Genomic DNA, 25,916 nt, shown 5'->3' on the forward strand with positions numbered 1-25,916 from the left:
CCGCACCTACTTCCAACTCCTATCTTCAGATTTTATTTTAGAGTCTTAGATAATTGCCACTTCAATGCCTTTCCTATTATCCATGCAATGGTGGTGCGGGGTGGGGGGTAGTTTCTAACATAAACCTTGGCTTTCTTTAGCAAACCTGCTTTGGAAGTACTTAAGATAATTCATATAGTCCTTTAAGGCAACAGATGACAGCCTTAATCCATCTCCTGAATAACTACTTGCGGTGGAGAAACACAGGAAAGGTACCAGGCAGGTATTTTCATACCAGCTTTTATTCACACTTAAACAAAAGAGGACTTGACGTAACTAGAGTGGAAACACCTAGGCAGATACAAGACCTTTGCCCGGGGGCACTGACACAGAGACATCCTGGTTCCGGAATTTCCACCCTTAGTTCAGTGGGGCCTTCGCCTAGAGGCGTCGCCCTGAAAATAGCTGTGACAGGTCATTCCCTTGTATATCAGTCCTTAAGATTTGTGTTTCCTTTTCCATTCATTTTAAAGATTATCAAAAGCCTATTATATTTCAGACTCTGTGCACAGACTGCCTCATTTAAGACTAAAAATGCCAGGGGTCTTTTGTACTCCACAGTGCTACATTTAGGATGTGCTTGATAGAAGTCTTCCAATTAAATCTCCTTTTCCTTGCTATGCTTCTCAGTTTTAGCTAATTTTTTTTTGTATACATTTTAGCCTTGAAAGTCTCCTTAATGACACAATTCAGAAAAATTCTTTGGAGCTGAAAAGACTGCTAATGCACTCGCAAGTAACTATGGTAATTTTCAATACTGATGAAATTTGACTGATCAGTGAAATATAATCAGTGAAATATTGACTCCATGTGCATTTTTACCTTCTTTAAAAGAAACTGTCTTTACTTCAGAAATAACTTAAAATTTTTTTAACGTTTATTTATTTTTGAGAGAGGGAAACAGGGCACGAGCAGGGGAGGGGCAGAGAGAGAGGGAGACACAGAATCCGAAGCAGGCTTCAGGTTCTGAGCTGTCAGCACAGAGCCCGACCTGGGGCTCGAATTCATGAGCTGTGAGATCTTGCCCTGAGTAGGAGGCTTACCCAACGGAGTCACCCAGGTGCTCCTACTTCAAAAGAAACTTTTAAAGGAGCTATAAGTCTTGTTTGCATTTTTTTTTAATTTTTTTTTTAACATTTATTTATTTTTGAGACAGAGAGAGACAGAGCATGAACGGGGGAGGGTCAGAGAGAGGGAGACACAGAATCTGAAACAGGCTCCGGGCTCTGAGCTGTCAGCACAGAGGCCTGATGCGGGGCTCGAACTCACGGACCGCAAGATCGTGACCTGAGCCGAAGTCGGCGCTCAACCGACTGAGCCACCCAGGCGCCCCTTGTTTGCATTTTAAAGGTAACTGTGTGGAGAAAGCAAAATTGAATCCTCAATATTCATCGCGACTCTCATTTATATATAAAAAAAAAACAGGTAAATTCTCACTCAGTTCACCAACTTCTCAAAGTTTCTAAAGTATCCATGACATCATAATCAATTTTCTATTGTATTATTTCTTAATACTTAAGTGTTTTATTAAGGAAAGATGAAAATAGAAATGGGATAGAAGTAGAATAAGAAGTAGATAAGAAAGCAAAGGTGGTGAGAGAAAATCTTACATTTGTTTTCCCTTCGTCAGTGATCTTCCCAAAGTAGTCCAGAGGCAGCCTGGCTTTACCCAGAATTAGGAAAGCCCTATTTAATATCCTCACTTCTAAGTACGTGACCTTCTCTGAGTTTTAATCTATCAAATGGTGATAATACTGCATTATGGGCGTCAGATGATATAAGAGCACCCATCAAGCCCAGTACTTCTATCTCATTGTTTTTAATGTTTTTTTTTTTTACTTTATTTTTGAGAGAGACAGAGACAGAATGCGAGTGGGTTAGGGGCAGAGAGAGAGGGAGACACAGGATCCGAAGCAGGCTCCAGGCTCTAAGCTGTCAGCATCCCAGAGCCCCATCCGGGGCTTGAACCCATTCACCATGAGATCATAACCTGAGCCGAAGTCAGATGCTCAACTGACTGAGCCACCCAGGCGCCCCGCCCAGTACTTCTTTCAATATATATTCATCATTCTCTTCTGCCTAATTCAACTATTTCCAAGTTGATATCATTAAGCACTTCCTTTCCAAAATATGTCTACAATAGGGGCGCCTGGGTGGCTCAGTCGGTTAAGCATCCAACTTCAGCTCAGGTCACGATCTCGAGGTCCGTGAGTTTGAGCCCCTCGTCGGGTTCTGGGCTGACGGCTCAGAGCCTGGAGCCTGCTTCCGATTCTGTGTCTCCCTCTCTCTCTGCCCCTCCCCCCGTTCATGCTCTGTCTCTCTCTGTCTCAAAAATAAATAAACGTTAAAAAAGATATATGTTTACAATACACTTGACTTTCAAAAATTAACCTCTTCAAAAGTATATAACGTTAATTGCACTTAACTTTGACTTTTGTTCTAAGAGGAAGAAAGAATTGATGCTTATACTGTATATAAAATAAGATTCATGTGATTTCAAAATAACATTAAATAAATAGCCATTATGTCATCTTAAAGAGAGAAGTAAAATTTTTAAAGCTCTAGTTGTAACATTCAAGGCATTCAAATACATCAACAGCATTACTCAAATGGAGAAATATTTGAAAACTATAAGGATAGCATTTTCTAAAAGGTATGGATCATATGGTGAATTGGTAACAACTAACCCATAAAATTAATGAACCATGATTGTTATGCTATTGGATACTACTGGACATAATACTAATATTACAACACAGTTCAGGATACGCTAAGTGGCTAATCAACGTCAAGTCCTACCTAGGACTCCCCAGCATTAAAAAAGGAAATGTAATATTAGCACCATGATGCAAAGCAACTTCTATAAGGGATGTTTCATCTGGCATGGAAAAATAATGGAGTTGTCCCTCAAGGTCAATTACAGAGCGTGGCACCTGGCACACACCATGCCCTCAAAATACTGAACAGAATTTGAGTATCTTGTTGATCAAATGCAAACTTAGTGTTTGATAAGGACATCACTATATGAATAAAGACAAATATGATGACTTGAACTCTGTTCTCTCCTAAAATGATTGATTCTGAAGATATTTTTTAAATGCATAATTCTTCAAGGCCAAAGAAAGGAGTCAACGGTGGTAACATTTTGGAAACTGAAAAGTAGGTAGGTGTGCAATCATTCGATTGGTGGACCAAAATTGCGCAGGGGGACAATCAAGAAGCAACCTGGCTTACACGAAAGAGCAACCAAAAAGCTCTGGGATGTACTGACATCAGTACTGATAGAAGTGGGAAGGACAGGGGAGCTAAAAACAGGAAGACTGGTTGAAACTCATGAAGCTGTCAGGCACTCCAAATCTATCTTCCCACTGTGGCAGGAGACTGACTCGTTCAAATTTTTTTTTCCCTGAACAGAATAACACTGAGGATTGATGGACTGGGGAACCCAAGCAGAGTGGGAGCAGTGATATTCTGAATATAGGGTTATGGTGGCGGTTGAGTAAATGTGTTTACACTTAATGCCGAGGCTCTCAGTCTTAATCCACTCTGCTCTCATTTCAGAGAACTGGCAGCCAGGATTATAACCCTTAGAAAAGAGATTAGGGGAATCAGGGGGCTTTCAAGGAATTGACCTGGCCAACTCACAATACAGAGAAGACTGCAGTCAGCAAGCCTATCCACACACACACAGAATGTCCAGTCAGTTTTTAAGTGGCCAACTCAAATTCTAGACTTAGCCAAGTATTCATTTAGGGTTGACGGTTAAGTGAAGGAATTTTCAGTTATTCAAGCCCACAAAATTGTATCTCTGATGCTCCTTTTTCACAGTAAATTCATTTACTCTCTTCCCAAACAGGAAGCAAAGGAGAGAAGAAGACAAAAGATCCTGCAAACAAGAGATCTAAAGCAAGAAAATGACAAAGGAAATACTCAAGATAATGATGGGGGGAGTGGAGGTGGGTGGCACCCCAAGGATGACAGCTGTGTGGCAGGTCTAGAGGGAAATCAATCTAAATTGAAGTAGACTGGATTGTTTCAGCAGAGATTTCTTTCTGGTCAGTGAAATTATTAGAGAACATGAATTTGAGAGGAGATTCACACAATTTGAGGAACAGTTTGGGGATGAATAGCTGATATACACGTAGAAAGCTAAGCAGCAAACCAAAAACTAACACAACTCTAAGGAAAACAAAATAAAACAAGGCAGGAGAGGAAATGCAGTCACAGTATACTTTATGGCTCAGCGGTGAAAAATGATTACATGGCCACCATAATGTACACAATGGATTTGGATCTTGATATAATCAGGATATACTAGAGAAGCCAATGACGGGATGCTTCTGCATGTGTGGTAAATGCAGGAGGGTGAAAGAAAGAAAGCCTCGTATTCCAGAGAGGGAAGTCAGTGAAGATCATCGATAGTTCTTTAAAACCAAAGAAGCAAGAAGTAGCAACAGAAGCATGTTACATGAAGGTATAGAGGTCAATCCTAAAAGAATCAGTTAAACGAAGTGGAAGTACTTGCCTCCAAAGTACAGGAAAGTAGTATGGACAGAGGAAATTGGGGACACCTGCTTTTTTGTAACAAGTCTAAGAGAAATATTTGCCTTTTAAAAAATTGCGAGTGTAACTCGGACAAAAATTGGAATTACATGTGAAAAAATGTCTGAGGAGATTGAAAGAATATTTCTTCGTGGTTGGGACTGCCTTATTTTACTAAGAATAGTGCTTTATACCCCAGGATACATGACTATCTAGTCTAGAACCACGCCTCAGTGCTGGATCTATGCCATATGTGAATTATCAGCCAAGCTTAGTGCTGAACTAGAGAAGAAGGCAGATTGTCATTGATTCTAGTTACATGGGTAAGAGATACTGACAGTTGACAAAGCTGATAAGCCTCACTACATAGCTTAGAAAAGTCAGTACAACAAATGCAAGCATTAAAAATTGAAACCTGGGGCACCTGGGTGGCTCAGTCAGTTAAGCGTCCAACTTCGGCTCAGGTCATGATCTCACAGTCTGTGAGTTCGAGCCCCGCACCGGACTCTGTGCTGACAGCTCAGAGCCTGGAGCCTGCCTTGGATTCTGTGTCTCCCTCACTCTCTCTCTCTCTCTGCCCCTCCTCCACTTATGTTCTGTTTCTCTCGATCTCAAAAATAAACATAAAAAAAATTTTAAATTGAAATCTATCCATTTCTAATTCTATGAGAAAGTTCCACTTTTTTGTAATCTTGAAATACAGAGAACACAGGAGTATGTTAGCAATAACATATTCATGCAGAATTTCTCAGCTGTTCAAAAAATATTCATGTTTGCTTGAATATGAAAAGTATTTCCCCAACATCTTGTAGCAAAACTCTCTGCATCTGCTCAGTTATAGTGGAGAGAGGTTTCTCACCCACAAGCTCAATGTGAGAACATCTTGTCAGAGTCCCCAAGCATGTTTGAAGATGCAGATAACTGAGCACCACTCCAGATAAAGAGAAATCTTTGATATTTGGTAATATGATTTTTAATAAATTCTTTAGACATTTTAATTTTTTTAATGTTTATTTATTTTTGAGAGAGAGACAGAGAGACAGAGAGAGATAGAGACAGCATGAGCAGGGGAGGGGTAGAGAGAGGGAGACACAGAATCCGAAGCAGGCTCCAGGCTCTGAGCTGTCAGCACAGAGACCAACGTGGGGCTCGAACTCACGAACTGTGAGATCATGACCTGAGCTGAAGTCGGACGCTCAGCTGACTGAGCCACCCAGGCGCCCTTAGAAATTTTTAATAATATATTTGACATCAAGTCTATACTAAGCAATTTCCAGGGTTTCTGTTTGTTTGATTGCTTGTTTGTTTTTTCCTTTAAGAGTCATAATATCTGTCTGTTCTGAACAATTGCCTCTCTTCTCCAAATCTTTCCAAACCGTTTCTATTATACTTATTCATGTAGTATATTTATATAGGGGTGTGTGTGTGTGTGTGTGTGTATGCATGTGTGTTGTGTGTATACATTTCTTTTCCCTCAAAGCAAGGTGAGTTCTCAGAGGCCCAGGGCAATGCCATACATTTTAAAAATTTCTCACAATGAAATATTTCATCAAATATTCTTCAATACATGCCAGAAGACGTAACAGGAGAACGGACGGGGTATTGAAGACAAAAGCGTTTATGTTATCATTTTAAATTGCAACCCACGTCTAGAGAATCATTCCATCAGGTTTAGGGTCATATGAAGTCTAAGCTTTTAAACATTTGTGGCTTGAGATATAAAATATGAATCAATCAAACTGCAAGCTTTCCTAAATTCATATTTACAACCCCCCTTGTACATCAACTTAAAGTGGTTTTTCTGCCTCTTACCATCCCTGCAGTAGCACCAACTGACTTTTCCTTCCTAACTACAAATCATGCCATCTGTGAAGTTCTTTTTTAGATAGCTAGGAATTAACTGGAACAAAAAGAATCAGTAGAAATGGAAGAGACCATGATCTTCACATGAAAGAGAGCACTGTGCCCACAGGGTAGGAGTTGGTAGAAAAATGCATTAAACAGCTCTTAGCCAAGTAAAAGCTTAGTCTTTGTGGCAATTGTATGATTTCTTTGATGTAATAAAATACTGTCATCTCTAGACTCCCTCCATAAATATACAATTACACTGTATATTTTAATAAAAGCCTAATCATTCAAAAAGTGTTTCAGACTATATACTATAGAGATACAGTATTTGAAATAACTTTTATTCTGTAAATACTACAAAAAAATTCTAACAATTATTTTCTCTTAATTCTCTCTTAAGGTTAATCAAAATTTATTTTAAAGGTTTAAAACCTGAATTTTTCACTCGTTAAAATAAGTTTAATATAGTAACATAGGCACGCAGTGCAACTTGCTATGAAAATTCACGATTTTTTAAAATCTTGACATTTTAATACTGAATTTGTTTCCTATGGGATTAGGGTTACGATATTGCTGTATGTATTTTTATTCCAGGTATGCTGTTCCCCCACCCCCTACCCCTCCTCCCACCCCCCCACCCCTACCTAAGAAAATGAACTTGATACCTTGTTTGAGAATTACTTGGAATTTTTCTTAACCTGAACATAAAAGCAAATTTGGCCTTCAGTTAAGACTTTCCTTTACATGATATTAAGAGTGAAATAACCTACTGGCACATGCCAGAAAGGACGGAAAAAATATCCCCCTCCTCCTTTCTCCCTCCAACTTCAATATTCACTGAGCGGCTTTGTTCTCCGTATCCCGCATAATTAATAACTACTTTGGCAATCAGTCATGCATTCCTTAATGGCACCTCAGGCATCAAGTGTCCTTCTAAGCCTTCCCCACAGAAACCATACACCCTTCTATAGTGCACACTGGCCAGGCACTGACTTAACTCTGGACAAGTCATTTAAAAAATCACTGTTAAGGAAAACCCATAGTTGGGGTTGTAAAGTAGCTACATTACTTGCGTGCCACTCTCTAGTATTATTTCATCTCTGGGTATAACTTTACTAAAAAGAATAAAAAATACGTGATATCCAAACAACTGTCACTTATCAGTGGAAAAAGAAAACAGAAAATAAATAATAGAAAAACTTTAGAAGCAACTTAAAAGATGAGTTTCACAGACTGTTGTGAGTTAAAGGAGTCTTCCCTTCATTCATCACCCCACACTCCTCTTTTCAGGCAATAAAGGAAAGAAGATAAAAATATATGGAGTCAATTAGCCCGGTAGCTATAACATCTATTTCTCTTAATCTAAACTGATCCATTTATTACATTAAAAAATGAGAGCAGATGAATTGTTGAAAATATTATGTTATTACTTCTGATCAGGAAGCTTAAATTAAAAAATTCTGGAAAATACAATATTCAAAAACACTGTTTTAAAAGAAATCAATAAAGAGTATTTTAATCGTCCTTCAAAGTGTTAACCAGGTTTGGAAAGAGAGAAAAAAAAATTCTTAAATCTCACAACTGTTTTAAAACAGATATATAAATATAACAAACAACATTATACTCAAAAGAAATAGTTTTATATGTAAAGAATGAAACCACTAAAAATATTCATATTTGGGTTTGTATATTTTATTTCAAAATAGGTATGGGTTTTTGAAGTAACTGATAAAAATATGCAATATTTTTATATTAAGGCTTATTTTCTTACAAATAAACTTTTAATAAGATCTTTTGATGCTAGAAGAAAAGATTCTATTTTTCAGCCTTTGTAGGTTTGCTAACAGTTTTAAATAATGGTGCTTATGCTACAGTACACAGAGTAAAACATACATAATCTATTATAAATTACTCCAAAATTAAACAAGAAATTTTCTTTTCTTTGTAAGAGATCCGAAATGTGCGCTGGGCTCTCAATGTGTGTGGCCTCCAAACAGAAACAAGCTTGCACTGTTTTATTTCAGTTTTGCTTCATTTCTTCCCAAACAATCTCTCACTGCTAATCTACCAGGCCTTTTTTTTTTTTTTTTAGCATGAAGGGGAAAAAAAAAAATCAAAGACATTATTAACTCCTTATGCACAATCATAAAAGCTGAATGTATATTGTTTGGCATCAATATGCATGAATTTATTTTTCATTACTTATTAATGGGGCATAAGGGGGTATATATTTCCATAAATAATTCTCAAAAATAACACTGAAATGCTAACATTTTAAATTTATGTAGTAAATTTTTGTGGTTATGAACATAGTTTTTAATGGCAACACTGTTTCTGAAAATTTTAACTAATGTATTAGAATTCTACTGCTGAGCTACATACTATCTAAAGTTGGTATAGAATCAACCAGACTTAAAGGTTAGTTAGAATCAAACATATCCATTCATGCTCCAAAAGAAGACTGCAGAATGGTCTCCCTTACTTGTAGACTATAAAGAATATTAAAATACACTTTCTCCATAATTGTCCCAGAAAAAAAAAGAACTGATTAAACTCGAAGTTTTTGTTCGTGTGTGAACAGATACAAAATATTAAGCTAATTATAAAAAAGCTGATGAGTATGATTATACACATTAATGGTTATAATGTCATAAGTAGGCACCAATTTCTTGAACTACTTGGGATGTTCCACTCCCACCAGAACGAGAGAGAGAGAGAGAGAGAGAGAGAGAGAGAGACTAGTTCTAATATATCAGGACCAGGAGAATACCTGGTGTCATTAGTGTGATTCTTCCATGTTCTAGCTGACAAAACAGCACTATTATACAACATTAACAGAGGTAACACATACTAAATGAGAAGTCAGTACAGCTCCAGGGGCGTTTAGACAACTCCCAGGGGAACTGGCTGAACTACCATGAGATACTAGTGACCAGGTGCTTCAGGGTGTGCTAGGCACTCAGTAGCAAACCTCAGTTCGAGAATCTAATAGTCCACTAAGGACCTATGGTTCCTATCATTTTTATCATTAGAAAATGATAGGAGACCATTGTGGCCAGTGGTCCCCAAGGTCCTATTTTGCAAGAGTGGGTTTGCAGTCAATGAGACCAATGCCTTTGAGGAGCTGGGTGTGCTAATTATGAAGTACATCCTTGACAAAAAAGAAAAAAAAAAGTATCAGAGATGATCCAGGGGTTGGAGGGGCATGTGCCCTTGAGCAAATGCCACAAGAACTTTTAAGTCTGTTCTTAAAAAGGCAAACTTTCTTCCCTCAGGCTTTCATTCATTGATACACAGATAAGATTGATGGATCTTTCCAGGCTAGTAATAATATTGTGGGGAGGAGGGCCATGGAGGGAAGGATGTCATTTAGCAACACACAATGATAATTCAAAACATTCTGGAAGGCTTAACAGCAAAATCACTTGTCAACTTTTCACTAACCAAATCTCACCCTTCTGTAGGCGGTTATTGAGAACAGGAGTGTGGCTGTGTTGGGGAAGAGGCATACAAGGAACCAAGAGAAAGGATTCTACGAAATGGTAGATAAATAGTCAAAATAGATTTAAACCCAACAGAACTGAACAATCTGGGAAAATCAAAATCACCAAGTCATATTTATTAGGCAACAAGGACCATGACATCAAATTCTCTTGTTTCTTGCAATCCAATGGCTGCTGGTTTCCTGAGCATAAGACAAATTAATAGAAGATGTCCTATGTATATTTCTACATATTTCCATGTTCTGCAGCCCAGCACAGGTCAACTTCGGTGCCATGCAAAACATGGCTCAAAGGATGTCAGGAGAATGTCAATTCCCATATTTACAGCTTATCAAACAACTTCAATAACTATTTAAAAATGCACTGAATTTAATTTCAGTGATGCACCCGGTGATACACCTTTCATCTAAAGTCTCTCAGATGCAGTTTCTGATCTTAATCACAGTAAATCTCCAATAGTAGGTCAAATTCAGGTGGCGGGGCCCTTCTGAGTCAAGAGGATGGATGGTAATTACTACAGACCCTATGATGCTTTATCTCATTTCAAGGCTCATGAACAGGATGTACTCTCACAGATAAAAATACAGCTGTCAGTGAATCTTCTGTTAGTTAAGCTGGAGTGAGTGAATGGTATCATCAACTCAGCATTCAAGTATTTATTAAGAACCTCTAATGTGCCCCAGAACTGAGCACAACGCTATAAATTTCCTGTGTTTTTATCTTTACGTATTTTATTTAATCCACACAACTCCGTGAGTTATACAACTAGCTAACCCATGCAGTCATAAAATTAGAAAAACACAACCCTTGATGTTGGCATATATATATTTTAGCTTTCATGTCTTATTCTGTAGCAGGATGATTGTTAGTTTTACATATTTAAAGTAATATAATGGGAAGAAGAGAGTTTATTTAAAATATAAGTATCTTCTCAGTTTCAAGTTTTTTTTTTAATTTTTTTTAAGTTTATTTATTTTTGACAGAGACAGAGTGTGAACATGAGCTGGCGAGGGGCAGAGAGAAAGAGAGGGAGACATAGAATCCGAAGCAGGCTTCAGGCTCTGAGCTGTCAGCACAGAGCCTGACACGGGGCTCGAACTCACGAGCTGCAAGATCATGACCTAGGCCGAAGTCAGACACTTAACCGACTGAGCCACCCAGGCGCACCAGTTTCAAGTTTTATTTTGTCACAGATTAAGGATAAATAAAACCTTTGCTGTGTTGTAACACCCATCATTACGTTTTTGAGTGAAACTTAATTGTTTCATCTTTATATATTTAAGAACACTACATATGCTACCTACACACACTGAAGATGTGGACTGTACAACTTTGTGAAAGTATAGTCCTATCTCCCTCTGCCATCTCAGACTTAAAAAATTTTAACTTCATAAATTCTCTAAAGTAAGACACTGTGAAAGTGTGTTAAACAGATTCTTAGTGGCTTTATTCAAACAAATCATCACAATATCAATAGTGGTTGTTGAAAACAGTATCGATAGATACCAAGAGTGGTTTTTGAAAATGCTCATTCTTGTCTACTATTAACATTCCTCATTTCTAGATAAAAGTCTTCAATTTTAATAAATTTAAAGAAAAATACTAAATTATTAAAGTTAGAGACGTTTTGAAAATTAACTAAAAATGGTAGAGACCCTATACTGGCAAAAAGTATTTCATCATGGAACAGAGGTGTGGATATCTTAAATAATCTATATAAGGTAACTGATCAAGATTCACAATTTATTTATGACATATAGTTTAGAGCTATCTCCCTTAATGTTGATTTTACACAATAAATTATTCTATTCTTACTAAATGAATAAAAGATCCTTTTCAAACTTCAGTTTGAATTTATGGTTTCTTTTACCTATATCTACAATAATATTTAAATTTATTAATCTAATCAAATCCTTAATGTTCCACAGACTTGAATTTGGGCAACCGAAAAAAGAAAGTTCTACTTAACATTACAATAAGAATATAACATATAAAGTTTAATATTGATTCCATATTTTCTAATTGGCTTCATGAACTGTTAGCCTGCCATGAGCATTGTTCTTATATCCAGTAAGAACACAGATGTTAATGCATGTAACCCACATTATGTTATGTTCCCAGAGTGCCTGCTGATTTGTTAAATCTCCTGTCAAAAGTATTGAAGATATCAATTTTTATGTTATTTTAAGTGGTGATATTATTGATTATATTTAAAACGTATACTAGGTGACATCAGCATATTTGTAAGAGTACTTCAGAATTACTATAAGTAATGTGATAAGAATAGTAAAAGCATGTTTAATATTTCTGTTGTGCAACAAATAGATATGAATGTTTGAAATAATATGTAAAGGATACAAATCGCCAGGATATAACTAAAACTGTAGTAACAAAGACCAAATAGGTGTCTTAAGTTCCAGTGAAAACTTCAGAACTTCTTTTTTGAAACATGAACAGCCACAAGTATTATTTAAGCAGGATAAATATTAGCATAAGTAGGATAATAGAGATGACTACTTTTTAAAGTATATTTTACTAAAACACTGATTTTAGAAAGAGCTAGTAAGTTTACTTCTCCCGATAAAAAGAAAAATATGATGTACAAAATGTTGTGTACATGTTCCTAAACCACACACATAAAAAAATAAATTTTTGGCAGGTCCAGAAAAGGAAAGATGCCACCTTAATGGGGGAGAAAAAGTAAAACATCACTGAAGAATATGGAATTTTAGGGCAGTTACAGACATGAATTTAGCTAAAATGGTATTGATATCAAACAGTGCTGGCTTTCTAGGTCTGCAATGTATTCATAACAAATATATAAATGAATTTGAAAATTAGAACTGTTAGAATCCCGTGTAAGCTTCAAAATTTATCTCTTTAAAGTAAGAGTAACATTTAGCAAAATGCAAAAGTTCTACAAAAATGCTAGAAAATAAAATTGTATTTTATTACTTAATATGACTCAAACTTGAAATTCAGGAAGACTTTATATGGTCCAAATTTTGATGATTATCTAAATGGGAAGAGCAATAAATATACAGATTTTCCTATTTTTTTTTCCAAGAGAAAATGCTATGTACTTATGCAACTTCCCACAAACAATGAATAGTGAGTTACAGGGGAGTTGGGTAGGGGGTTTCTCCTCAAAGTTGTAAAAAAACATGTTTTATTTCATTACTCTGAAAAGGTATTTAACATGGCCAATGATTAATGATCTGTAGTGATGGAATTTAAGTTATTTGTGATAACTACAGTGACGTTTATGGATAAAAAAATCAACGTAGGGAAAAGGTTTTGTTTTTTGTTTTTCCTGATTCTCCCCCCGCCCACCTTTTTTTTTTTTTTTTTTTTTAAGGTAAGCAAATAACTGACCCAATTAAATCAGGGGATCTGTAAGTGGTACTTACTGGCATGACAATGTTGTAGTGGATGCAGAACCCCGGTTCAGAAGGAAAATATTCATCAGATACAAATCTTATCCTGATTTGATTTCCTTTAGAAATCTGTTTTCCTGGCACTGTACCAGAACCACACCAGCGTCCTAAAATAGTTCCATCACTGGGTTCTTCAACCTCTACAAAATCATACCTGCAAGAGACAAAGGCAAAAGAGACATAACATCACATGATCATAGCATGATTTGTTACTTTAGCAATTCAAATTCCATGTTCATGGATACAAGGCAGCTATCTATGGACCAGAGCCAGGAGTCCATTCCCAATTTAACTGGGTCAATATAATCAAATACTCCAAAGCAGAGGCAGAATCGAAAATGCTTTCTCAGTGTGGGCAAAATGACTCTTCTATTCTAAGCCCTCTAGTGCCGCTGGTGATGAACTCCAAATTCACTAAAAATAGCCATCTCAAGGCTTAAATATTTTGTAGGGAGCAACCGTATCTGACATTCAACTTATGAATTAGTCAATGTAATTTCCATTTGGACATGATAGTTTTACTCCAATTTTAAATGCTATTCTCATCGCCCATTACTTTCCGACAGTAACGCTTTCACCCTGGTCAGACTCCTTGGCTCCCTTTCCTCATCTCTGAGGCAAGCTTCTCTACAGCCGCATCATTATATACACACCCTTCAAATCTCACTTTGTACCAGTCTGCCTCTGTGAGACCTTTCTGGGTGTTCTCAGCTCACCGTCATCTTTCTCTTTTTGATAAACACATATGTTCAATATTCATTATATGTATGCAAGTGATCCATTTTCATAGTCTGTTAAATCCCTGAAGAAAGGAATCAGTTTTTATATACTTCTAATTTGCACTGCAATGCACACAGTATCCTAAACATAAGGAATACGTAATATTTTTCCAACAAATGTTAATTTTGGTTTGAAAGGTTTAGATCAGTGGTACTCATCCAGAGCAGTGTTGCCTCTTAAGAAACATTCCAGAAATCTTCAGAGGCATTTTGGCTTATACTGAGACCAGGGGTGGGGATAGCACCGTGACACGTGGCAGGCACAGTCCAACAATGTTCAATAATGGAAAGTCCCAGAAGTGAGTATCGGCCCTGTGTTCTCCATGCCTTTCAAACAGTTCACCGGACGTTTATGTAGGTGAAATTTTTGATGTAGTTCCTCTGAGTCTGGAAACTAATGCTGTCTCACATGTAAGCACAAACATGTTCTGCAGTTTTAGGTAAAACCAAATTTTCCAGAAATTTAACCACCAAATAAGTTGAAGAAAGTTTCTATGTTTTGGAACTTAGCAAGAATTACTATTTTGGAAAAAACATATCATGAACAGAAACACTGCTTATACAATCTGTATTGCAATTAAACCAATTAAACATATACATACTCGTCTATATCTAGAACTGTCATATTCACAATGAATCTACTTAAAAGATGCAAATATCTACTTCCTTGCATTTTCCTCGCATACTTGTGCATATGTATTTATGATTTTAAATCCATTATTTTCATAAAACTTACTTTGTTATTTTAGCTTTATATAGCACACATGCCATTATATTTATATTTCAAACAATTGTGTATATAAATAGATGATCACTTCTATGAACTTCCTTCGAGAATACTAAAGAGGACACTGCAAAAAATTTCTTAAAATGTAGGTCTGACACAGTTGAGAATCACGGGTAGGCGTTTTCAAAAATATAAATTCAGTAGATACTAGACAACAAAAATAACATGTTTTGTGCAGTACTGAATTTATAGAAGAAAAAATTATTGAAAATTATATACAGAGTATGTAACGGGCCAATTCTATTTATAAATCTTCATCCTGAAGAAGTATCCAGAACTCGCTTATGACATGTAACTTAACTTGTTTCAGCCTCATTTTGCTTGGTCTTAAATTGAGGATGATGCTACTTAGCTCTCAGGGATACTTTGGGACAGGAGACATCTGTGTACCTAAAACACCGTTGGCTCACAGCTGCCATTCAATAAAGCTGTCCTTCATTTCCATCCTGCATCCCATACCCCCTCCTCCACATGAACTTTTAATGTAACTGTGGGAGTCTGAAAGCAATAAATAAGATAACTCAAATACAAAGGGGAGAACACCTGCTACATCACATGACAGGTCTCGGTCATCAATGACAAACGTGTAAATCGACCGGTGGAACTATTCTAGGAGTTTGGTATATATGTGTGTGGTGGGCCTGAAAAGTGGTGGGGTTAGGGGTTAGAGGACTTGGACAAAACAGACCTAAGTAGGGGCGCCTGGGTGGCTCAGTTGGTTAAATGTCCGACTTCAGCTCAGGTCATGATCTCGCCGTTGGGAGCTCAAGGACCACGTCGGGGGCATTGTGCTGACAGCTCAGAGCCTGGAACCTGCTTTGGATTCTGTGTCTCCCTCTCTCTGAACCTCCCCTGCTCTCTCACATGCTCTCTCTCTCTCTCAAAAATAAATAAACATTAAAAAAATTAGAAAAGAACAGACCTACGTAGTTATTTCAGATTTCCTTGGTATAAAAGTTGATAACTACCATTTTATATGAAAGGATAATTTTCATATCAAGATAGTTTACATGTGAAACAAAGCTTTTTTTGTATCTGTTTGTTCTCTGCTTGGGAGGTTTTCCCCTAAACCTATCTAATGTAGGTTACCACCGTTGCTAGTTTGAAGAGAGCCAGATTTGGGACCCGGTCGATCATTCTGTAAGCATTTATGAAGTGCTCACTTGGTGCACAGTGTTCTGCTAGATTCTTAGGATTCAAAGATGAAACTATAGCTTCCTTGGGCTCAGGGCCCATAAAACACTTTGGTAAGTGCTCTAATGAGAGTACGTAGGAAATACTGTGGAAGACTGGCAGAGTAGGAGTAATTCTATACAGTGAGATTAGGGTTGGTTTGCAAAGGAACATTTGGGCTGTCAATGAGTACTGACTGAGCAGGGGTGAAAGGAGGGGAAATGGAAATGCATTGTAGCGAGAAGGACAATGTGTAAGATCCAACAGAAGAAAGAAGGGGCCCAGCTCGGTGGGCTGGGAATAGAAGGTGGGGAACAAAGAAGCAGATGAAGATCAAGCTGGAAGAACAGGCATAGGTGGGAAGGCCTTTGGGTAGAATACTTTGTAGGCATAATGTAGCAAACAGGGAAGTGCGGTTTTAGTAGGCTCTGTTTCTTTTTACAAATTTAAGTCAAGATTCTAAAGAGTGGAATGGCACAGAATATCTGGATTTCTGGCTTTTTTACATATTAAATTTGAAGATCTGGTAATACTAAGTATCATTAGCCCTAGGATGAGTCCATGAAGTTCAGATCTCTGGAATTGGTGTTGGCTCCAGAAGAAGAGGTGTCTTTAAATTTCCTGCCTTATCCCTAATGCCTGTGTGTCAGGAACATAGTACATACTGTATCAGTATTTGGTGGATGAAGGAATGAACACCAGGCCTTCATGCGTTCACTGCAACTGAGACTGGGACCAAGTGGAAAGACATGTTCTTTCTGTCTTTAAAGATCCCCATCTACTTTCAGGGGCGCCTGGATGGCTCAGTGGGTTGAGCGCCTGACTTTGGCTCAGGTCATGATCTCATGGTTCGTGATTTCAAGCCCCGCATCGGGCTCTGTGCTGACAGCTCAGAGCCTGGAGCCTGCTTCGGATTCTGTGTCTCCCTCTCTCTCTGCCCCTAACCCACTCACATTCTGTCTCTGTCTTTCTCAAAATTAAATAAACATTAAAAAAAAAAAAAAGATCCCCATCTACTTTCTTTGTTGTTGTTGTTGTTGTTTAAATGGCCAGATCAGGGGCGCCTGGGTGGCGCAGTCGGTTAAGCATCCGACTTCAGCCAGGTCACGATCTCGCGGTCCGTGAGTTCGAGCCCCGCGTCGGGCTCTGGGCTGATGGCTCGGAGCCTGGAGCCTGTTTCCGATTCTGTGTCTCCCTCTCTCTCTGCCCCTCCCCCGTTCATGCTCTGTCTCTCTCTGTCCCAAAATAAATAAACGTTAAATGGCCAGATCATCGTTCGTTCACATTATTTGCCCACGTGGGCCTAAGAGGCACAGCCATGGAGATTTCAGTGAGGGAGTAACACTGGCAGGGAACAGAATCACCACTTCTCTGAGGAATGCCAGGAAATGATAACATTACAAGTGTGGGTAGAAAGAAGAGATCCTGTAACAAACACATCCTGAAAAGGAAGAGTCAGGGGAACTTGGGGAAAGCCACTATGAGGGATGCCACAGAACTGAGCAAAGAGGGAAGAGAAATATCCACCAGAAACAGAAGAGATCCACAGTGCTGACGGTACCAATGCCAAAGAAAGGTCAAAGACGCTAAAAACCAAAAAGTATCCCTTGGGTTTGGCAATTACGAAGTCATTTCAATAAACTGGTTGGGCAGAACAGAAACTGTCAAAAATGTACTCCAGTCCATTTTCAAAATTATCTAATAGAAGCATTGTATGGGAAAAGATCATATGCAAGAAAACTGAAAATTCACGTTAACTATTCTACTATTACACACTTTTCTTCTTACTGTTCGAAAATAAACACTAGTACGTGTTGATGTGATTTGTAAGTTCTGTAGAAGTATTTAAAAGGAGTTTTTAACCACACAGAAATATCTGGATTATACATGTTAAGAACTTATTAAGGAACGATTAAAATTAAACTTGGCTTTATCTTAGATCCTGAAACAAAAATCACTGTCCTGCAAATAAGAGAAGTACATCATGACTTTCTTCATGAAGATTTTCTACTGAATTTGATGCCATTAAAAAAAAAAATCAATCTTTATAATCTTTATAACAATTTCTGGATTTGCAGTTAGACAGCTGGCAATTAATTCTTACATGCTCATACATGCTCACCACGTAAATGTGGTGCACACATTTACCACAGTGCTTTAAAAATCTACATAGTTTTGCATTCCATGAAGGTTAAATGAAATGGACATCTAAAAAAGTACTGTTTGTGTGTGTGTGTGTATAAAACAGCAGAATCGAACATATGCTACTAATTGTTTCACAGTAAACTTTTAAGATTTTTTTCACAAGTGGTGTCCTATGACAATATAATTCTATTGTTCACCCAATATTCCACCCAATTATTCCACCATCAATTTTTATGGTCATACTAGACAGCTGTTTAGCTGTGTATGGAGCTGAAAAATACCAATACCATCATTATTTACCAAGGCTTAGTTTTCTCTCTTGAAACTGTAAATCCCCTTGCTAAAGGATAGGGTTACAAAAATAGCATTTTTTAAAAAACTTAAGTCATATTCAAGATCAGGTAAAATAGACCAAGTGAAGATCCACCTGTAAAGTATTCCCATGCCTCATTACTGTGTGTAATCTTCAAAACAGAAAAAATGAAAGCAGAAATCACTGCCACTTGATTCTACATTTCCTTTAAATGTTTGAGAATATGGAGCACGATTGGAAAAAGACTAATGCATTAAATCCAGTTGTCTTCCCTAATAAGTTGAAGTTTTTCTTTTTTCTGATAAAACGGTATTTGCAGACGGAGTTAATTGCGGAAGTCCTTTGGTTTATATACTATAGCATCGCTCAAAACATCAAGTTAGAGAGAAAACAATGACAAAAGACGTTTCTAGGCCGCAGCCAAATGAAAGGGGAATGAAAAAACCAAGCAACATTTGACACATGAAAGTGAAATTACAAAACGTAATCTTCCTTAAACGCCGAAATCTACACATGCCCAGGTGACTGTTCTGGAGACACGGTAATCCTTATAATACACTCTCAGGTATTAATTTCCAACATGCACAACTGCTCACATCAGTATTTAAAGGATTTACTAAACCTATTTTATGAGCCAATCAAACATCACTTTCTCATGGCAACATGATACAGAGCACACAGCGCTAAGTGGTTTATAATGATCACTCCCTTTCTCTAACATACCCCTGGGGACCCATGGAGGATTTATGTCCTTTTATGTTTAACAAACAAGTCTGGTATTGTAGACAAAATTTTCATTCTCATGTGGGAATTCAAAAACTGTGAGGGCATGAGGACTGCTTTCCAACTCGCAAGAATTGTAAGGAGTAAACCGAAGAAATAAATTCCCTGGTAAACAGAATTGTCAGACACCCTGCTTCCTTCAACAAAAATAAACCAACCCTGCAAAATAGGCTGCTTCTCATTCAAACTCACTAAAACCCCATCAATTAAACCTACCTCATGAATTACCGAATCCGACGGTAGTATGAGACCCTGCCAACAAATACATGCGGATCTTAAAAGACCCAGCTCTGCAAGTGTCACCTGGAGCCCAAGTTTGTTGGCAAAGGTAATAAAATCAGTAAGATGCCAACTATTCCACAGTGCTTACTGGATTCTACTTCAGCTTAGCAGAATACTACTCATTTACACAAGTTTCAGATCCCTACTCGGACACCAAAATGTCTACATACACTTTAACATACTGAAAAGAATTTTAAAATAATAATTAAATTTTATCAATCGCTTTTTATTCACAAACTCATTTGACCCTCACAAAAAAAAAAAATCACAAAAAGTTGATACTGCTACTGTGTCCATTTCCTAGATTATAAAATACAGGGCACCTAAGCTCCTAGTCAAGGTCACATAGACTAAATGCAGAGGCAAGGCTTCCTTCCACTTCGGCAGTAGAACTCTAGAACCCACGGCTAACTCCAGAACCCTTAAGTTCTAAGCCACTCTATGTACTGTATTTGAAATATGCATCCATAATTATATTTGCTTTATTTTGAGGCCTCGCTGAAGAGAATTTGCGTCTTTGTTCAAATTGGCTAAATGGTTTTATTCAACGGCTAGAGAAACATTCAGGGTCATTCAAATAAAACTTGGTCATGTGGGCACATACATTTTCCAAGTATTTGTTTGAATCAATGTGGTAATACAGCAGTCCCCCTCATCTGCAGGGGATATGTTCCAAGCTCATCAGTGGGTGCCTGAAACCTCAAACGGTATCAAACTCCGTATTTACTGTTTATTCCTACACATACATGCCACCAATGACAAAGCTTAATTTATAACTTAGGCATGGTAAGAGATTTAAAACCACAGCTAATAGTAAAAGAGAATAATTATGTCAATATATCATAATAAAAGTTATGTGAATGTGGTCCCTCTCTCTTTCTCTCTCTATCTCTCAAAATATCTTATTGCACGGTACTCACCTGTTTTCCTCTCGTGATGATGTGAGATGATAAAATGCCTACATGACGAGCCGAAGTAAGATAAATGACATAGACACTATGAAGCTGTGTTAAGTACTATTGACCTTCTGATGATATAGCACAAAGAGGATCATCTGCGACCAGACCTCAAATGACCACAAGTAACTGAAACAGTGGATGAGGAAGGTACTAGTGTATTTATTTTTAGCTACTCTAAATTCTCTATGGATAGTTTTTTTTTTTTAATTTTTTTAACGTTTTATTTATTTTTGAGACAGAGAGAGACAGAGCATGAACAGGGGAGGGGCCGAGAGAGAGGGAGACACAGAATCGGAAGCAGGCTCCAGGCTCTGAGCCATCAGCCCAGAACCCGACGCGGGGCTCGAACTCACGGACTGCGAGATTGTGACCTGAGCTGAAGTCGGACGCTTAACCGACTGAGCCACCCAGGAGCCCCTCTCTATGGATAGTTTTAAAGCTACCTAGAAAATGTGTAAGTCAAACCACCAAGCATGCTTCAGAGGGCTGAGAACACATGATGAAGTAATTTTCAGGAAAATATGATAGTTCTACCTGTGAGAAATGGTTATGTTGTACATGGTGGGCTAGTTTATGGAAGGCAATTAATAGATTCAATTTATCTTCTTACTAAATAAAAACACTGCAAATCTGGAACTCATGAATTCAACCTATAAAGGTAGAAAAATTAAGCGAATCAAAGTATAAGGTGAAAACTAATGGAAATGGAAAGTATAAGAGATGTATTTGAAGCCAAAATTAGAATTTATAATTAAAACCAAAAGCTGGTTCTCAGAAAGGAGAGATAGACAGATACAGGGAATGAGGGAGGGAAAAGGGGAGAGGACAAGGGGGGAGAGAAGGAAATAGAGAGTATGACCAAGAATTTACATAATTAGGAGTGAGGAAGATAGTGAGAGAAAAATGTATTTAAGGGGACTGGGTGGCTCAGTCAGTTGAGTGTCCGACTCTTGATTTCAGCTCAGGTCATGATCTCACAGTTCGTGAGTTCGAGCCCTACATCAAGCTCCATACTGATAGCACTGAGCCTGCTTGGGGTTCTGTTTCTCCCCCCCTCTCTCTCTGCCCCTCTTACACCCACATGCTCTCTCTCTCTCTCTTTTTCTCTCTCTCTCAAAATAAATAAACTTAAAAAAAAGTATTTAAAGTTTGTAAGTATGTTTTGTATAACTTTATGCCAATGAAATCTGAAAAGCTAAATGAAATTGATGACTTCCCAGGAAAATGTAAATTATCAAAGTTGACTGAAAAAGCAGAAAAAGTAAACTAATAACTCTAGAAGAAACTGAAAATCCATATCAAGTATTTGACAATATCTACCTACATTAATAATAAAATAAACTAGCCTAAATTTTGTGGATATAGTTTATAATATTATATATATTACAGTTGCTAAGAGATTAGATTTTTTTTTTAGAGAGAGGCATAGAAAGAGAGAGCAAGTGGGAATCTTAAGCAGGCCCCATGCTCAGTGCAGAGCCTGATGAGGGACTTGATCTCATGACCCTGCAATCATGATCTGACATGAAATCAAGAGTCAGATGCTTAACTGAGCCACCCAGGTGCTCTGAGATTAGATCTTAAATGTTCTTATCACACAAAAGAAATGGAATTATGTGTCTTGATGAAGATGTTAGCTAACTCTCTGGTGGTAAGCACACTGAGATATAGAAGTGTATCAAATCAACCCATTGCACACCTTAAACTTACACAATGTTATATGCCAATTATATCTCAATAAGGTTGGAAAAAGTAAATAAAAATTAAAATCTCCAATAAATGGGGGGAAAAAAACCTTATATCAAAGTTCTTATAAATGGCAAATCAAACAGTTAAAATCAGGATCAATTTTACTTATAAAGAGGGAAATGCAAAAATACCAAATAAAATTTCATCAAATATCACCCACTAATGGATTAAAAGATAAAGTAATTCATGAGAGAATATGGGTGTAGTTTATGAACATAAAGGCAAAGGTAAAAATGAAGTTTTAGTATTATTAACAGGAGAAAAACTATAGGATTGTATTAGTAAATACTGAAACAACATGATAAAATCAACTACAGATAAAATGTGACAAGGGGCGCCTGGGTGGCTCAGTCTGTTAAGCGTCCGACTTCGACTCAGGTCACGATCTTGCAGTCTGTGTGTTTGAGCCCCGCGTCGGGCTCTGGGCTGATGGCTCAGAGCCTGGAGCCTGCTTCTGATTCTGTGGCTCTCTCTCTCTGCCCCTCCCCCGTTCATGCTCTGTCTCTCTCTGTCTCAAATATAAATAAACGTTAAAAAAAAATTAAATACAAGCCAAACAGGTTTAAAAAAAAATGTGACTAGCACTACACTTTCAAATCATGGTAAAAAGTTATTTAATGGAAACTAACTGCAAGTTTTACACCAAGTAAAATTAAAACCGTTCTCATTAAAGTTATAATCACGACAGGGTTAGCCATTCTTACCACTACGATTTTTTGGGGGGAGGAGGAGGAATTCTAGCTATTTTAGAGAAAATAAAATATATGTTGTAATAAAAAGAGAAGAGAAAAACGATCCTTAATTGATAACAGATTCCCTTGAGAATAGACTACAATAGGGTTGGCACTGATATTGGAAGAAGTTGGAAATAAGTAGGTATGGGATAGGGTGGCTTAGAGCATGGTAGGGGAGGTAGAGGTTAAGAATGGTTACATGTTGTACATATTTAAACTTTTTTTAATGTTTATTTTTGAGAGAGACAGAGACAGAGACAGAACGCAAGTGGCGGAGGGGCAGAGAGAAAGGGAGACACAGAATCGCAGGTTCCAGAGTCTGAGCTGTCAGCACAGAGCCGGACTCAGAGCTTGGACCCACGAACCACGAAGTCATGACCTGAGCCAAAGCCAGCTGCCCAACTGACTGAGCCACCCAATGCCCCAATGCTGTATTTAAGGTACATCTCATATTAGTTGGTGTAGGATATGAGAAAAACAGGTGTCCAAGATCATTCCAAAGCTTTTGGCTTTTAAAAACCATTCAGGACTAGAGGAGAATTTAGTAAAGTGACTAAATATAGGATCAATATGCAAATATCAGTAGTCTTTTTTTGTTTGTTTTTTAACAACAAATGCCAGAAACTGCATAGGGGAAATGTCTTTCACGGTAGAACTATAAAAGTGCATAACAATCAGTTTAATAATAAATTATAAACACTGCATGAGTAAATTCACATCATATTACTAAATGACAAAAAAAAAACATGACTTCACTATTATTTTTTTTTTTTTAATTTTTTTTTCAACGTTTTTTTTATTTATTTTTGGGACAGAGAGAGACAGAGCATGAATTGGGGAGGGGCAGAGAGAGAGGGAGACACAGAATCGGAAACGGGCTCCAGGCTCTGAGCCATCAGCCCAGAGCCTGACGCGGGGCTCGAACTCACGGACCGCGAGATCGTGACCTGGCTGAAGTCGGACGCTTAACCGACTGCGCCACCCAGGCGCCCCAACTTCACTATTATTTTTAAGAAACAAGACTTCAGTATTATTTGTATAAAACAAAATCACCACAATAAAGCAAACATTTTGTCGTACATGCTCTGTACCAGGCACTTTATCAACTCATTCAATCTTCCAACATAGCCCTATCCATAGCTACTATTATTATAACCATATTATAAATGGGGAAACTGAGGTACAAAGAAGTCATGCAACAAGGCAAAGTCATTACAGCTAAGAGTAATGGAATTGCAAGAGGAATCTTGCTCCAGACTTCAGAGTCTGTATTCTTAACCATTAGACCATACTGCCCCTAGTTAAACAACACAACAGAGACTTACCATCCAGCTAAATGTCAGTATTCATAATCCACTATTGAGAACTCTGACTTGAACTCTCCAGATCCTCTTCCTTAAAAATGTGGAAACTATTCATTAACTCTCAAGATTGTCGTGAGGATCAAATGAGGGAATGCATATAAAGTCTTTACGATAGTGCCTAACAAATAAGATGCTCAAAAAGTGGTCAGTGTGTGTGTGTGTGTGTGTGTGTGTGTGTGTGTGTGTGTGTGTTGTGTGTTAAATAACTGCTATCACTGCAGCCATATATATGCAAATCATGGAAGATTCTACCCCGTGGAAGAACAGTCCCCAGAGCTCCTGATACACTGCTAAGTGGCATGGATCCCTACTTTGGCTCATAGCAGTCCCCAGAACCAGCTCCCTTGGCCATTCTTCCGTGTGGAGGTAACTGTCCAGACTCTAACCTGACAAAACAATATAAGCACATATGGTTGCTACTATTATTAACAGTTGCTCTTTACATTGTAGTAGAAGATAGATTCATCAATAGATTGTGAAGATATCAAACACTTAATTTCTGTGCCAGTATTCTCTACTCTTATAAAATGAGTACAATAGCAATAGTGTATCAATGTTACAACTGTGGTGCGCATTAAATGACTTAATATGTTGCAAGCACTCACCTGTTTGCTCAGAATTTTTTTTTTTGAAGACTGATTAGCCATTGAAATATGTGGTTACTTATTCTCAATTATTACCTGTATGTACGTATGCATTTTTTACAGAAACATCACCTCATATCATAGTACTATTACTGAAATAATGCAGAGATTTAGGTGGCTAAATCGATGTCAATTCAGAGGCTGCTGCCCAAGTAAGATTCATGTTCGTCTCTAAAGAACACTTCTCATACTCTTTATTACTATCTTGTGATAAATTTTACCAAAAAAGATCTCATTAACATTTAGGCCTGCCTACTGTGATGCTCTGTGGTGTGTGGCTGTTTATTACACACATACTGAGTGATTCACTATTAAATTATTAATAATTCAATAACAGTTCTTATGAATGATCAACAATTTACCTTTATTATGTGTCAACAACTGAACCACTGTAGTACTGAAAGATTTTAGAGAAACTAAATTACGAAATGGAGTTAATATTCATTCCATTTAGACTAAAGCAAACATTTTCTCTGATGGATTATCATCTTGTCATTTCCCCTTCTACTTTCAATGAATAGGGTAAGAGTAAAGGGAGAGAGTACCAGTAGAGGTAGGTAGGAATAGGAAAAAAAAAGGTGGACTTCTTGAAAACATCCCAACTACTGAGCTTAGTATATCCTGGAATATTGAAATGGGAATGCACATATAAAGAGTTACTTAAGGGGTATCAAACTTTAAGATAAGAAGGAAGGGCTAAGAATATACTCTCTCATCTACCTAACACCTAGACACTTTCAAGCATCATTTCCACAAGGAACCACCACCAAAAGGCACCCTACAGGTGGCTCCTTTTACAATTTCATTGCTTCAACATATTTATAAAAGGCCATTT

At 37.5% G+C, this 25,916-nt stretch overlaps 1 protein-coding gene across 1 annotated transcript in view; it reads right to left on the minus strand.

The window, feature by feature from the left end:
- The window catches only part of PDGFC (platelet derived growth factor C), a 204,247-nt gene that overhangs the window by 41,447 nt on the left and 136,884 nt on the right, over positions 1-25,916 (minus strand). Inside the window, exon 3 of the mRNA XM_047092102.1 lies at positions 13,343-13,523. Within this exon, the coding sequence (XP_046948058.1) occupies positions 13,343-13,523 (181 nt within the window). The remainder of the gene's footprint in view (positions 1-13,342; positions 13,524-25,916) is intronic.

This window comes from Lynx rufus, unplaced genomic scaffold (genome assembly GCF_022079265.1).
Source record: "Lynx rufus isolate CCGP_SWC_20201006 ecotype Redwood Valley unplaced genomic scaffold, mLynRuf1.p SCAF_3, whole genome shotgun sequence".
Classification (NCBI taxonomy): Eukaryota; Metazoa; Chordata; class Mammalia; order Carnivora; family Felidae; genus Lynx; species Lynx rufus.